General features: G+C 37.2%; 1 protein-coding gene across 1 annotated transcript; it reads right to left on the reverse strand.

Annotated features, from left to right (window-relative positions):
• Positions 1-914: 914 nt before the first annotated feature.
• NAA35 (N-alpha-acetyltransferase 35, NatC auxiliary subunit) lies at positions 915-13,330 on the reverse strand. The gene is made up of 11 exons (XM_010177891.2): positions 13,259-13,330; positions 12,003-12,109; positions 11,715-11,781; positions 9,731-9,829; positions 8,270-8,448; positions 6,311-6,447; positions 4,885-4,952; positions 4,494-4,634; positions 3,079-3,201; positions 1,877-1,957; positions 915-1,252 (listed from the first exon to the last, which is right to left on the reverse strand). Exons 2-11 carry the CDS (start codon positions 12,062-12,064, stop codon positions 1,193-1,195), a joined length of 1,017 nt encoding a protein of 338 aa, XP_010176193.2. The 5' UTR covers positions 12,065-12,109; positions 13,259-13,330; the 3' UTR covers positions 915-1,192.
• Between the last annotated feature and the right edge of the window lie 779 nt (positions 13,331-14,109).

Below are 14,109 nucleotides of genomic sequence, written 5' to 3' on the forward strand. Positions count from 1 at the left end.
TCTGCACCAAAATTAAGAACTGCCCTGTTCAACAGAGTCCTGGAGGATTTGCTTTTATGGTCCAGGTGAGACTTGGCGTGGTTTATCAAAGTGCAAGTCAGCTTTTTTATCTTTTTTTCCCCCTCTTGTAGCAGAAGGTTGCTCAACACAACAGCTTACCTCTGTTATTTCACATCTGGAAGCACAGGAGGAAGAACTGTTCCAGGAAGGAAAGGGTAGGTTTGGGGCTTCTGCTTGGGATTTCTACCTGTATGAACCACTACAGAAGGCAGTAGGATGCAGCAGCAGCAGCACTGCTGTCAAAACCAGAGAGAATGAAGGTCACGCAAGAGCTGGCCGAGCAGTGGAACAAATCTGCAGTCCCTCCTTTGCGATGGCACAGTAACAACAGGATTGAAGTTGCAGGGTAGTTAAAATATACTCCGAGTGTCTTGTGTTCCTGTGTTGCTGGTGGCTATTGCACTGTCAGTTACACAGATTCTCCAGCAGCATAAAGACAAAGGAACAAACTGCAATGAGAAATAACTTACTACATTTCTCACTGTCTTCAAGGACTTCATTTGAGACAGAATACCTCCTAGACAACTTACTGCAGTAAAATAAAAATCACTGAATTCAGAGCAGTAGGAGCTAAATGACTAGTTTTCACCTGCTCAGTTTCTATAAAGATTGTTTTAGCATGCAGGACTTGGCAATAGAAGAACCCAGTCTTAAGTGAGCAAATTTGATGAAATGTAGGCAAAAATATGGAAGCTCACAATCTCTCCAAGTGGCTTTGTTCAGAGCTTTGTTCAGTAATCCAGCTGTGCCTATCAGACATGATGCTCTACTGCATCATTTTTACTTGGTCCCAAATGTTATAAAATCCTCAAACCACAATTTTCTGTGAGAGCTCATTCAGAAAAAAGATTTAGGATTAAATCTTTAATAAAATCAATTAAGGTACAACATTCTCCAACAATACAGTTGATTAAAATCAGCTTCACCCATAAAACTTTATATAGACCACTTCAAAACAGTAGCTGTCATTCAGATAACGTAAAAAAAGTCAGACTACAGATATTCCATGTAACAGTACTTTTATCCTGGAGATCCCTCTCACAGTCTGGGTGCAGACTAGATATTCCATCTTACAGCAGGTATCTGATACACAGACTATGTTTCAGGTATCCTAACAATAATCTCTTGTTTTTCAAACAAGCTTCACAACTGGAAAGTATTTATGAGGGGAGAAGTCAAATTCTGGAGGAACCTGGAAACAAAAGATGTAAAATATTACACAGTAGTACTATTGAATTTAATACTCAAAATGAGGGATACTGTGCAGATAGAAGAAAAAACTAAACAGCAAAAGATTGAAAAAAAAATAATCCTAACTCTAATATCTGAAAAATACTCCATCGCAGTGCTGGCTGTGGGTAGCGATGGGCACAAAGCTGTAGGGTGCTGGTGTGCCTGTTCAGCGCGCTCTGCCACTCTTCTGAGCCTCGCCTTTGGCAGGCAGTCGGAAGGCCCTCTCCTCCCTCTGACCCACCCGGCACCTGCTAGTCCTGGCAGCCAGCACTCTCCTGACCATGTTCACACCATCTGCTGATGCACTGCTACCAGTTACTTCTTCCTGCTTGTGCAGAACACTCATATTTGTACATGTCACCACACATACAGTCCCCAGTTTTTTGAAAATGTTTAGAAATGAGTTTTCTGTATTTAAATAACAAACTATTTCCAGGGAAAAACTGGATGCAGTTACTTTCACAAGTTTTTTTTACTGTTTGAGTACCTATGGCCTGAATCAGCTTATTCACCTGTAAGACATCTGTGGCAGCACTGTGTATAATACTACATTCCACATTAAATTCAACTGGCATTTTCTTACCTTAGAGTCTTTTTTGTGGCCTCCTGCCAGCAGCTTCATGACCACAATATTGGGTTTAGCAACTTTCAGAATTCGGTTGACCTAAACACAAGACAGCAAGAAGTTTTCAAGTAAAACCGTATGACCTCAAAATTATTTCAAAGCTAATACTCAAACGTTTACATACAGCAGTAACAACACAGCAGTCCTCTTACAATATCAGTTTAACAGGAATCAGTGTGTTTTGTATTTGAAGTATAACAGCTGGAATAATGAATTTTAATTTCATTTATTTTAATAGTCACTTTTTTTAACCAACAGACCATAGAAAGCACTCCTCTCCATGCTTATGTTCAAAATCTGTTAAGCTAAGCCAAGTTCTGAGGCACTCATCCAAAAAAAGGTTTAGACAGACTCTAGGCATCTACCCCTGACAGTGTGATCCAGACACGAGTAGGAGAAACTCAAGTACCAAACTGGTGGCTTTTTTCATGGAAGTGTTCTGGGCATGCTCAAACAAACCACCTCGTAACTACTGTTTTAGCCTCGATCAGATAGCTCATGTGCCAGTACCACATGAGCTATCAGAGGATAGATAGATACAGGATACAGAGAACAGGCAGGGATCCTAAATTCTCAGGAGAAACTAATCCCCCATAACTGTTCTTAACCTGCTCAGATGCGATAGAATAAACATCCTCCTTGCTCCAAAATACAGTCACAGACACTTAGTTTTTAGGCTGTGGACAGAAGGAGAAATTCTTACCCGTGTTTATAGCATGGTGCTGAGAAAACTATTCCAGGAAATAGTTGCCAGACTCTTTTCAGCTTAATGACATTAAAAACTATTTTCCCCATCTCTCAGCAGTATGTGTGACCTACCAGGTTCCAGGTAAGTGACGCAGGCACGTGTCACCTTGTTAAAACTGACAGGCTTTTAGAACGGGGCCAGAAGGCAACATGCAAGAAGGAATTAAGTTGCTATCTGCTTGGCAGGGAGAGGTTTTGGAATAGTGAGCACAACCTTGGATATGTTATCTAACACACTAAAACAAACCACTGTGTGAGATGCCACCATACCCTCCTCTGTCCACTCCTTAATCAAAGCACTTAGCTTTGGCCAGCATTTTCACAAAGAACACTTTGGATCTCAAGCAAATCCAGCTGAAAACAAACACTCTATTATGAGCATAATACTCCTTTTCCCAGTATTTCAGTCTTACCTCATAGTCTGGATTAGGAATATTCTCAAGAATCATTTTAGCTTGCTGGAAGTGTTTGCTAGCTGCCATGTAGAGATCTGATGACTGAGGAGGTGGGGTGTACTTATTTAAATCAGACATTTCCTAGCATGTTACAGAAATAGATATTAAAATTAGTTGCCAACAAATTGTATTTTTATCATCTTAAATGAAAGAAAACCAAAAAACCACTATATTCAAGAAAAAAAACTATGTCAACTAAATAATATTTTAAGAATAAGTACTCAAGTTGAAAACATGTATTTAAAATGGCAAACACCAAGCATCATTATGCTGCTTAATCATTACTTTATAGTGCCAAAAAATGCAGTGAGCTTCTCATACTCTCTATAAAACAATTCCTCTTCTGAACAACTTGTCATTCATTTGCTTTAATAGTGCCATGCAGCAGGCTGTGAAATTACAGGAAAAAATAGAAAAAAAAAAGTATATTATAATGTTTACTCAAATCAAGTTTACAGCAAGTGAGATACTGAAACTGTTCAAAAACTTCATTTTTATATAATTTTGATACTTGCAACTTTTTTTTTTTTTTTTCAGATTAGGGATAAAAAATGAGCACATGACCAACACGGAGAGGTCCATGGACTTGGGCTTTTTCAGTTAGACAAGAAAAATGTTGATGGGTAATCTTAATAGCAGCCTAGAACTACTTGAAAGACAGTTATCAGAAGACAAATTTTCTTTGTTAATGGCAGACAATATAACATGGGGGGAGAGGCCACAAATTGTGGCTTCAGCAATTCATACTAGACATTAGGAAAAAAGGTGAATAGTACAGCCCTCAATCAGGTTATCCAAAGCTTAAAAGGCCCAGAAAAGTAATTGGATTAGGTTAACCAAAGAGGTTGGAAAGTCTTCATCCTTTGTTTTTTTCAGACTTTGCTAGACAAAGACACAGCTTATGTGATCTACAACGCTACTTCAAGGAGGAGACTGGGCAAGACAAGCCTCCAATGGTCCATTCCAACCAACACTTCTGTGATTTAAGACTCAGAATTACTTCTGTTTCATTTGCATGTTTTCTTGCTGCAGTAGTAAAAACATGCTGCTATGTAAACCAGAGCCCAAGTCTGTCAATAGACTTTCAAGATATTTTATTTTTATGCAAACCAACACAAGCATCACATAAACCACCATATCAGACCATTTTTTAAATGTCTAAGAGTCTAATTTTATTAAGAATTCAACGCAATATATTTTCCTTGCAGACAACTAAAGCTAGAGTTCCTTGCCATTTTGACTTATACTTCAATACGAACTTTGAGGTATTAAAGGCTCTTTTTCCAAAGAGCCTTTTCCAACAAAGTCTAAAGCAGCTGAGCAAATGACTTTTTATAAAAGCATGAGAGGCACCACATTTCAAGATTACTCACTTTGAACTGCAAGTAGTGCACCGGGGGTGGCGTGATAACACTGTTGAATGGAGCAAACCTGTGCTCATATCGAACTTGTTCACTATCCAGTTCAAACTTAGGTTTTCTTACTTTGCCATCCATGTCAAATGCAATCATTGTCTAAAAAGGAAAGGATAAATACAGTGAAAAGTGTTAGCTTTATGTCCTGTGTTGCTGTGAGGAAGATGAAAGTTACAATTTAGCCATAACTGGAACAACAGAAAAATAGTAGAGAATTTACCATATCACATTATAAGCTTGAACTTAATTTCCAGTCCCACTAAAAACAAAGAAGGCATGCAATGTAGGCTTAATTCCTATTAAAAAAAAAAAAAATGAAGCCATTGTTAAGGAAGTACAAATAAATTACCTTGTACATCCCAGCACACATATTTTGGTATGCTTGACTCATGGTGATCTCTCTGCTGAGAGGCCGAACTGCAAATTCCACATAAAAATATTTTTTAATTCAATGTAAGTACATATATTATTTTCGTATCAAAACAGTTCAAATTTTCAGAAAGTGATATAATGCTCAATTATGTTTTAAAATAATGAAAGAAATTTGAAGCATAAAAAGCATGGGCATGCATTTCTGCTCACCTAGCTCCTGGTTACACAAAATACCTCAAGATATATTTAACAGTCACACGAACACCATTCTGCCTTCAATGAAATAAACTATGCAACACTAAACAATAGTCCAAATTTAAAGCTTGTAGTTAAGAGGCTGGTTTGCTTAGTTCATGGATTTTTAAAAAAATTTAAGACTAAGAGGTTGAAGCATTTTTATCCTAAAAAGGAAGAATTTTATCGTGTTAATATTCCATTAAGCTCCCCTTTAGCTTCCAGTGTTTAACTAGTGCCAAACTGCCCCACACTTGGCACCTTTTAAAAAAGTATATAATACAGTAGTGATTTTCTGAATTTCTAGAGACAAAGGAATTTAGCTGATATGACCTTGAGCTGTTCACATCTAAATGTGTGTTCCCCTTGAAAAGAAGACAAGGATAAACACATAAAAAAAGAAGGAATAGCAAAGAACAAAAGTGAACTTCTTCATGGTGTTCATTTGCAATGCTAATACTAAGATAACTCCAACACAGCACAATCTTCGTAGCCACTTAGGCATGGCAAAGAGGTATCAAATGCTGTTTGGATACTAGTTTTGGAAGCCTGTTTGGTAGCAGGCTTACAGTTCTGACCAGAGAGTCACACTGCTACAGTATAGGACAAGGAAATTCTTATTTTCTCTCACACATATACACCAGAGAAAGCACGAGTTCATAGAGGAGCTTTTGCACAACAGTACTACCACTGAAGCAGAGCAACTCACCACTGTAAAATTAAGAAACATGCTTGAATACCTTCTGAAAGCAAAGGAAATTACAGAAACACACTGGAAATTTAGTCTTTGAATCTAACTACAGTCACAAAAACCATAATTCTGTAGGAATTGTAGACTGTAGAAAGGTAGTATTTTTCAAAGGTAATTGCTCTGTACCTGTAAATTACGTCTCACAGAATCCAACACATAACACAATTGGTGAAGCTGTGAATATAAATGATTTTGGTTTTTCTGAAAGACCTATTTAAAAGTGAGTAAATAAATACATGGGAAATTCTTATGCAGTGACTGACTTTTTTAGTTAAGAAGTTCTACATTCAGCCTTCATAAACCTCAGGACGTTTTCCCTACTCACATCAGTGTTCACTCTATAAATTCTGAATCTTTATTCTACATGGCTGCATGAAGGGGGAAAAAAAAGTCCGAGTTCCACTCTACACATAGATACCTTTTTTCTTTTTCTTTGTTTTCTTACTACTACGGCCTTTCTGTTGTTCCTCCATTATCCTCTCCTCTGCCATTTGAGAGCTGTCAGCACGGCTCAGAGTTGACATCAACCAGGCATAGAGGAACTCTGATAGGTACCTACAGTAAAAACAGGATGTAGCTGTTACATACTACTGTGCAAAACGTATTCATAATGCACACATCCTCATTGAATACCAAGTTATTAGTTCAAAGAACTAATAGCAAAGGACTACTTTTAGGGCAGTTAAAACTCTTTGCTTTGCACGGCTGAAACAGACAGATTAGATTGTGCTGTTTTTTTTGGGGGGGGGGTTTTTTGTTTGTTTTGTTTCTTGTTTTTTTTTAAGCAAGATTCTACAGATTTAACCACAGACAGCTCAAAGTATGCAAGTTTCTTATAGGTTTACTAAGAGAAGCCTAGCTTCTTATTATTCCAAAATCCATGTAAGGTTAGATATTTCTATAACCCTCCCTCCAGCAAATTAAGCATTTTTAAAAAAGACACTATGTTAAAACCTTTTCTACTTTTGTTAAGAATTACTGTTTTGAGAAACAAGATTATTACTGATTTTTTTCAAGCATTAAAAAGGCATGAAAAACAACACAGAAAGGCCAAGCCCACAGAACCATGAGAGCCATATGCAATTTGCTAAGATTTAAAAGAGATGTTTAAGAATTCTTAAAGAGTGATTTCTTAGTAAGCAGAAGCAATTCAAACAAATCTCCAGACTGACTTCAAATAAAAAAGAACAGGGAAAATGAGAGTAGGAATTACAGATCTGGAGCACATGATGAAGAAATAAGACTCCATAAGAAGTCATAATTCAGAAGAAAAATTACTGAAAAATAATTACGAGTTGAATTTGCACATTTTCCCCTCAGAAATTTCCTCTCCTTTTTTTGTTATTCACTTACAGTAAGGGGATAAAGCAGTTGACATTACAGTTCCATGAAGAGTGATTTTACTAAAAAAGGAGGGGGGGGGCAGGGCAGGGCAAAACATGGGTAGGTAAAAAAATACTGTCTGACAGAAAACTTGGTATTACTTAAATAATATTGCCATCTTCTGTTAACTATCTGGAATATTTATCTTCTCACTTAATGCTTAATCCACTAATGAAATATCATAGAAACATAAAGAGATGCTCTGAAGTTCAAGTCATTTGAACCAGTCTAATCTCTCAGAAAGAAGGCTTGCAGCTTACCTAGTAAGAATTTATTGGTAGCTTCACAGAAAAACAAAACAAAACAAACCAACAAAATACCAAAGTATAGAAGCACTTTAAAACAGGAAGGTTTAATATCAAATTTTTAATGCTGAATTAAAAATGAACCATCTAAAATAATTTATCTTTTGGACCAAGCTGTCAACTATGAAAAATAATTAATGTAAATGGAAGTGGGAAAAATAGGACGTATTTTTACTCCACATAGTACAATCATTTTAACTAAAGGCAGATGTCTCTTCATATATGCTTCCAGAATAAGACATTATTTTTACCTGGTGAACTTTCAGATCATAGTCACAACTTAAAACTCTTGGGATCTTTTAAAAGATACAAGAGATCAACAAGATTATTGATTTTGGTACTACAAAGACAGAAAAGAATAAAGGAAATTGCTTTCCTCCTGCATTCTCCTGTCTACCAAAACTGGCATATTTTCATTGCTTGTCATTAGGAGACATTGTTTTAAAAAGCTAAACAGAGAGCAAATTACTATTTCAGAAAAAAAAGTACACTATTTAGTAAGGCTAGAAAAGAGACCAACAGATTTTTTTTTTCTCCACTTGTGATTTTATGAATAGGTAAACTAAGTATTGTCTTGACCAAGCTTGAGATTAAAAAGTCATAGTTGAAGTCCTTCCTTTAAATCTTAGCAGTTACAGCTCTGTGGGAGCATCTCTCCTCCAACTGCTGTCAATAAAGCATCCTCTTACCAATATATGTAGTAATATTCATGCATACTGTAAAGTTCCAACTCAAAGCCACTCAGAAGATACTGTATCATAATACGAAGGTTATGATATAGGACCCAGGTGCCCAAGCAAGCCAAATGTTGCCTTTGAGGTTCCTGCTTCAGTAACATACTATGAAGTGCTGCATCTACTTTCTCTGCCTGTTGAAAAAGAGAGCATAGTAACAGACAGGGGAGGAAGAACATTAAACTGCAACAGCATCCAAGTTCTGCCAGAAATAAAATCTTAACAAAATCTGAATACAAATTGGGTCAGTAAAGCCACGCTCCGGATTAAAAGACAGAAATACACTTTTACAGATACTGCCACCTCTACTGTCTAGAACTATGGAAAGTTATTCACATAAGTAAATTCTGCTGCACAGAGTAAAAATATTCCACATAGTAATACAGCAATAATATCAGTTTTTTTTAATTTAAAATTTTTAGTAAAAAGTATTAATACATAGATTGTTAGCAGTTAAGTGAGCACTGAAACTCAGAACCCATTACAAGCTGTTACTCATTTTGCAATATTGTCAATAATTAGTTCTCCTTAAAAAAAAAAACAAAACAAAACAACAAAAACCTAGCTTCATTGAAAAATTAAATGTATAAGCTTTTCATGCAAGAAACACACTGTGGCCCACCAAAGAAATTAAAATATTGCTAAGCCAAATTCAGTCTTAAAAAGTAACTGCAACAAAAGACACAAAATCTCCCACAGTGTGAATACTGTCAGTAGTCCTGAACAAATCAATCCATATAACCTGTTACAAAGTGAAAAAACAGTGTGTCTCAGCTGCAGTACTGCAACAAACTCTCAACCAAACCATCCTGAGAGAAGCTGGAGCACACAAAATTTCATGCCTCTCCCTGCTGAAGAAATACAGTTGCAGCAAGTGAAAACATACCTTTCCCCGCCATCTTTCACTCCCTACTCAAGAAATGTTCAAAAACAGATGGAGTACTATTTTTAAGAGTTACTATTTAATTTACATATATTTTTTAAAACCATTACAAAATTTTGCAATTCACATCTTACATAGCTATAAGACTGAATTTTCAGACGTGTTTTGTAAATATGGCTCATCCGTCTCTCCCTGGCTACATCTTGCGGATGGACAGTTACAAGCAGGACAGAGACTACAAAGCAGAGGAACTTCCATTAAATTACAGATGTCACAGCAGATTTCCCTGAAGTCTACTTGTTGGACAAAGCTAATCTTAAAAAAAGTGCAGTATCTTTCTGTTCCACAGATCTAACAGAAAGTCTTTGTATGCATCCTACAGACCTTCTTGGCTGCATTTTAGGAATCCCTGTCCTAAAGATTTTAGGGCAAATAGAGGAGTTACTTCATCTAGAATCTAATACCACACGTTCCACTCTAGTAGCAGTAGATCTAGAAAGAAAAGTTTGCTGGCCTGCTGCCTAAGACATTACCTCATCCTGGAGAGTGGCAAATTCCTCAAGAATGTGACCCAGTTTATCTCTCTGACGAGCTCTATTGTGTCCATGGATTTGAATCAGACTACAGAATGGCTGCAAGATACAAAGTGTATGTTTAAATTTTCAACACAACTTTGAAACTACAGGAGTACCACTATGATGTCTGTTTAGGCACCTGTTTTATACATCTGTATTAGGAGGTGGTTTCCTTTGAGGCTCCCTACAGGCAAGCAAGCTCTCAGGAGTGATGCAAGAGCCCTTTCCTCTCTGCATAAGCCAACATGAGACTGAGTGAGGATCCTTTAGGAATCTGATCAGAATAGAATGCTTGAGAGGTATTTATTACGCCTAAATCCATGTGCCCAGGTGGTCAAGGCCAATGGCATTCTGGCTTGTATCAGAAATAGCTTGGCTAGCAGGACTAGGGAAGTGATTGTCCCACTGTACTTGGCTCCGGTGAGGCCGCACCTTGAACACTGTTCAGTTTTGGGCCCGTTCTAGTTTTGCTAGGATAGAGTTATCTTTCTTCTGAGTAGCTAAAATAGCTGTGTTTTAGTTTCAGTGTGGGATTTGTTATGAGAAAAATGTTGATAACAATACTGGTGTTATCAGTTGCCGCTGAAGCTCAAGGCCACCGTGTTTGGCTGGTTCACAGCTGCATTAGGACTGGGAGGGAGAAGCGCAGTGAACAGCAAACCCCCAACTGGCATTTGGATGTGCCAATGAGATATTCCATATCACATCCCGTCATGTCAGTGTATTAACCAGGGCTGACCAGGAGACGGGGGGATTCTCTCAGGGATCGCTCGGGCTCTCGCTCTTCTGGGGTTTGGGTTTTGGGACTTGATCCCTGCTCCGGGATCACTGGCTGGGGACAGGCCGGGCATCGGTTGGCAGGTGGTGAACAACTGCACTGTGCATCACTTATTTGTATATTGTTATTATTATTATTATTATTTTATTTCAATTAGCAAATTGTTTTTATCTCAATCCACGAGTTTTCTCAGTTTTTATCCTTGCAATTCTCTACCCTGCTCCCTGGGGCAGGGGGAGAGTGAGAGAGCAATGGTGTTTGGCTGCGAGCCAAAGGAGTGAAACCACCACAGCCTCTCACTCTTGGAAAGACACTGGGCTGCTGGATCATGTCCAAAGAAGGGACATGAAGCTGGCGAAGGGGCTGGAGCACAACTGTTATGAGGAGCGGAGGGAACTGGGATTGTTTAGTCTGGAGAAGGGGAGGCTGAGGGGAGACCTTATCACTCTCTACAACTACCTGAAAGGAGGGTGTAGAGAGGAGGGAGTTGGTCTCTTCTCCCAAGAAACAAGTGATAGGACAAAAGGAAACGCCTCCCGTTGTGCCAGGTGGGGTTTAGATTGGATATTAGGAAAAAATTCTTCACCTAAAGGGGTGTCAAGCTTTGGAACAGGCTGCCCAGGGAAGTGGTTGAGTCACCATCCGTGGTCTTATTTAAAAGATGTGTAGATGTAGTTCTTAGGGACATGGTTTTAAGGTGAACTTGGCAGTGTCAGGTTAATGGCTGGACTCGATGATCTTAAAGAGTCTTTTCCAACCTAAATGATTCTATGATTTTCTAAATTTTTCACTGTGCTGCACTCAATAACTGAACCTTTTAAAACATTTTTCAAAATTTTTAAACTGGAGAGAATGTAAAAGTAATTTCGTTTTTACTCGTGCTATGCATTTGTTTTGTGACATGAAACTACTCTATAAAGAGACAGTAGCTGCAGATTTCTAATAAAGTGAAATGTTGGTGAAAAATCTGGAAGCACAATACAGGAAACAAACAGCAGTAATTATACTGGCTTTTTAAAAAGTGTTACCATTTCAAGATGGCCAACTTCTGCAATTTTGCCTTCATGTCACATGTTTAAAAAACTGATCTACTTTTTAAACATAAGCAAATCCTGAAAGTGCTCATATACACATAAACATACTGTAATAGGAATGAATGCTTACCCGAACGCAATGTGTCACAAAGGAATCAATGTAGTCCTTTGCTTGGTGATTATTATAAAGACAACACCTAAAAGGGAAATATCCACGTACATACATATGTCAGCAGTTTATGTAGCACAAAATTAAAAAAGACACATGCGTGCAGCAACAGCAGCTGTCTCCTTCATACATAACCACTAGTAAGTACAAAATAAATATGTTTTTTATGTCTATCCTTTCTTTTGTATGCAGAAGTATTTTTTCATCAGACAAGTAAACACATGCAAGTAAAACTCAAGATCCACTTACTTTGGAGAAAGTACTGGAGGACTGACAAAAGATCTTAAAGCATCTTTTACCATGTCTTGCATGAGGTGAGTGCCAAACACCTTCTTGTTATCTACCAGAAAAGTTGTCTGAAAGTCAAAATGTATTTTTAGAAACATGTTTTACCTTAAAAGAAATGCTTTAGAAATTACTACTAGAAAGTCCTTACAGTACCTATATTATATCAGAAACTCGTAAGATTGCTTTAAGAATTACAATGGTTCAGCTAGGCACAAGCTTACAGACTCAAGAGGCATATTGAGACCTATCACTTCTGTGGTATTCCCATGACACAAAATACAGTTCCATTACTTGCATAAGACAATGCAGAATTATTTTATTTCTTGGACTTAAAAGATGATTAATCACACAGGTGTTTCTGCAGGTTAACACAAAATAGGTTATGTGGTTTCCCCGGAGGCAGATAAAGGTAAATCTTCAGAATAATGCAGACTTTTTCCTACATCTATAGATACTACTGCTTCACTGGTCACGTCTGATGCTCATTCCACTTTTCTCCACGAGTGCTATGTCCCTTTCTTACATGGTTCTGCAGCAGCTGGAGAAACAGCTCTGCTGTCAGGAACTCACAGGGATTGCACAAACATATGTAGTGGAAAGTCAGAGCACACATACATTATGAAAACATTTTACTTGCCAATAGCTGTATTGCATTGGCTCTATATGTTTTTTTAATCAGGATCAAATGGAAATCAATTCAAACTATTCAAATCAAAACCTCCTAAAAGAAAGTGTATTTTACTCTGAATTAAGGAGTATATAACATACTTTCAAGGTAAGTGAAGCAGTGAGAAGGAGTAGCCTGTTCTGCCCTAACCATCAGTTTTACTGTTGTAGCAATAGAGGCAGTCTTACACATGAAATTCAGTCCAAAAAGGGAGGATGAATACAAACACCAATCCCAAACTGAGAAAGCATATGGAGAACAGCACAAAAATGCATGTACAGGCCCAGATTTACGGCAGAGAAAAAAATCTTCATGTTTTAATTAGCATGTACTAACATGACCTAAACAACAGTGTTTAAAAACATCTAAAAAAATTAGATCAGAACATAAGCCTCCATATACATAATACTTAAGTATCTCCAGAAAATTTTTACCACTTGTATATTATTATGTGATATGCAAATAATGGAAATATTTGAAACTAAAAGATGAATTTGTATTTATAATGAACACAGAAGTATTTTATTCAAAGACATAGATTAGGACTTGCCTGTAAAAGGGATCTTGAGAGAACACACGGTGATTGCTCACTAAACTCACAGAAAAAATCCTAAGTTACATTTAGAAAAAAAAAAAGACAATTCAGGTGAATATGCCGATTTTTATAAACACACACACATACACACATTCACATTTTTATATACACATTCACATTTTCATTTCACAATTGTGTAAATACACCTATATTTTGTATACACAAACACACAGATAAACATATAGCATAGCTTACCCAAATTGTAAGAAAGTAAGCATGAATAATTTGAACAAAACAGAACATACTGTGAAGCTAAAATCTATTTTTTTCTGCAATTACTTGTTATTTAACAGAACAAAAGGTTCTGAATTTTCTTCTTCTGATGCAACAAATAGAAGGATGATAGCATAGAAAAAAGATACTGTGACGCTATAACTGTACCAGGTAGGTAACCAAACGGCAATGTTTAACTGGTAGCAGATGTTTCATGCAAACACTGCTTTAATTAAATTAACAGGAAACAGGAAGACAAAAATTATTGCTTCATCTTTGAACTGACTCTTTTTTCAGTCAGTGAACATGTGACTGGTAAAAAGTATTTCAAGCATTTAAGTTTTTTCTAATACAAGTAGGCAGTAACTGAAAATAACATCACTTATTCAGGAAAGAACAAAAGCAGGTGCTTAATTTTATGCCTATTCAGGGAATTACACGCTTATCAAACATGTATTAAGTGCTCTCTTGTGTTATAGGCACATGGGCAGAATGCTGCTTACTGAATCTGAAAAAATGAGGAATATAGCAGAGAATTATCACAGAATGGCAGGGGTTGGAAGGAACCTCAGGAGATCATCTAGTCCAACCCC

This window comes from Antrostomus carolinensis, unplaced genomic scaffold, assembly GCF_000700745.2.
Source record: "Antrostomus carolinensis isolate BGI_N321 unplaced genomic scaffold, ASM70074v2 scaffold23221, whole genome shotgun sequence".
Taxonomy (NCBI): Eukaryota; Metazoa; Chordata; class Aves; order Caprimulgiformes; family Caprimulgidae; genus Antrostomus; species Antrostomus carolinensis.

Bases quoted from the DNA above. Each gene is read 5' to 3' on its own strand.
- NAA35 (XM_010177891.2), bottom strand. From the start codon at position 12,064: ATGCAAGACATGGTAAAAGATGCTTTAAGATCTTTTGTCAGTCCTCCA. The intron at 6,448-8,269 runs GTAAGAGGATGC...TTTTTACTGTAG, and splicing joins GAATATTACTACATATATTG to GTACCTATCAGAGTTCCTCT. The intron at 1,958-3,078 runs GTAAGACTGAAA...TCTTGTGTTTAG, and splicing joins TTCCTAATCCAGACTATGAG to GTCAACCGAATTCTGAAAGT.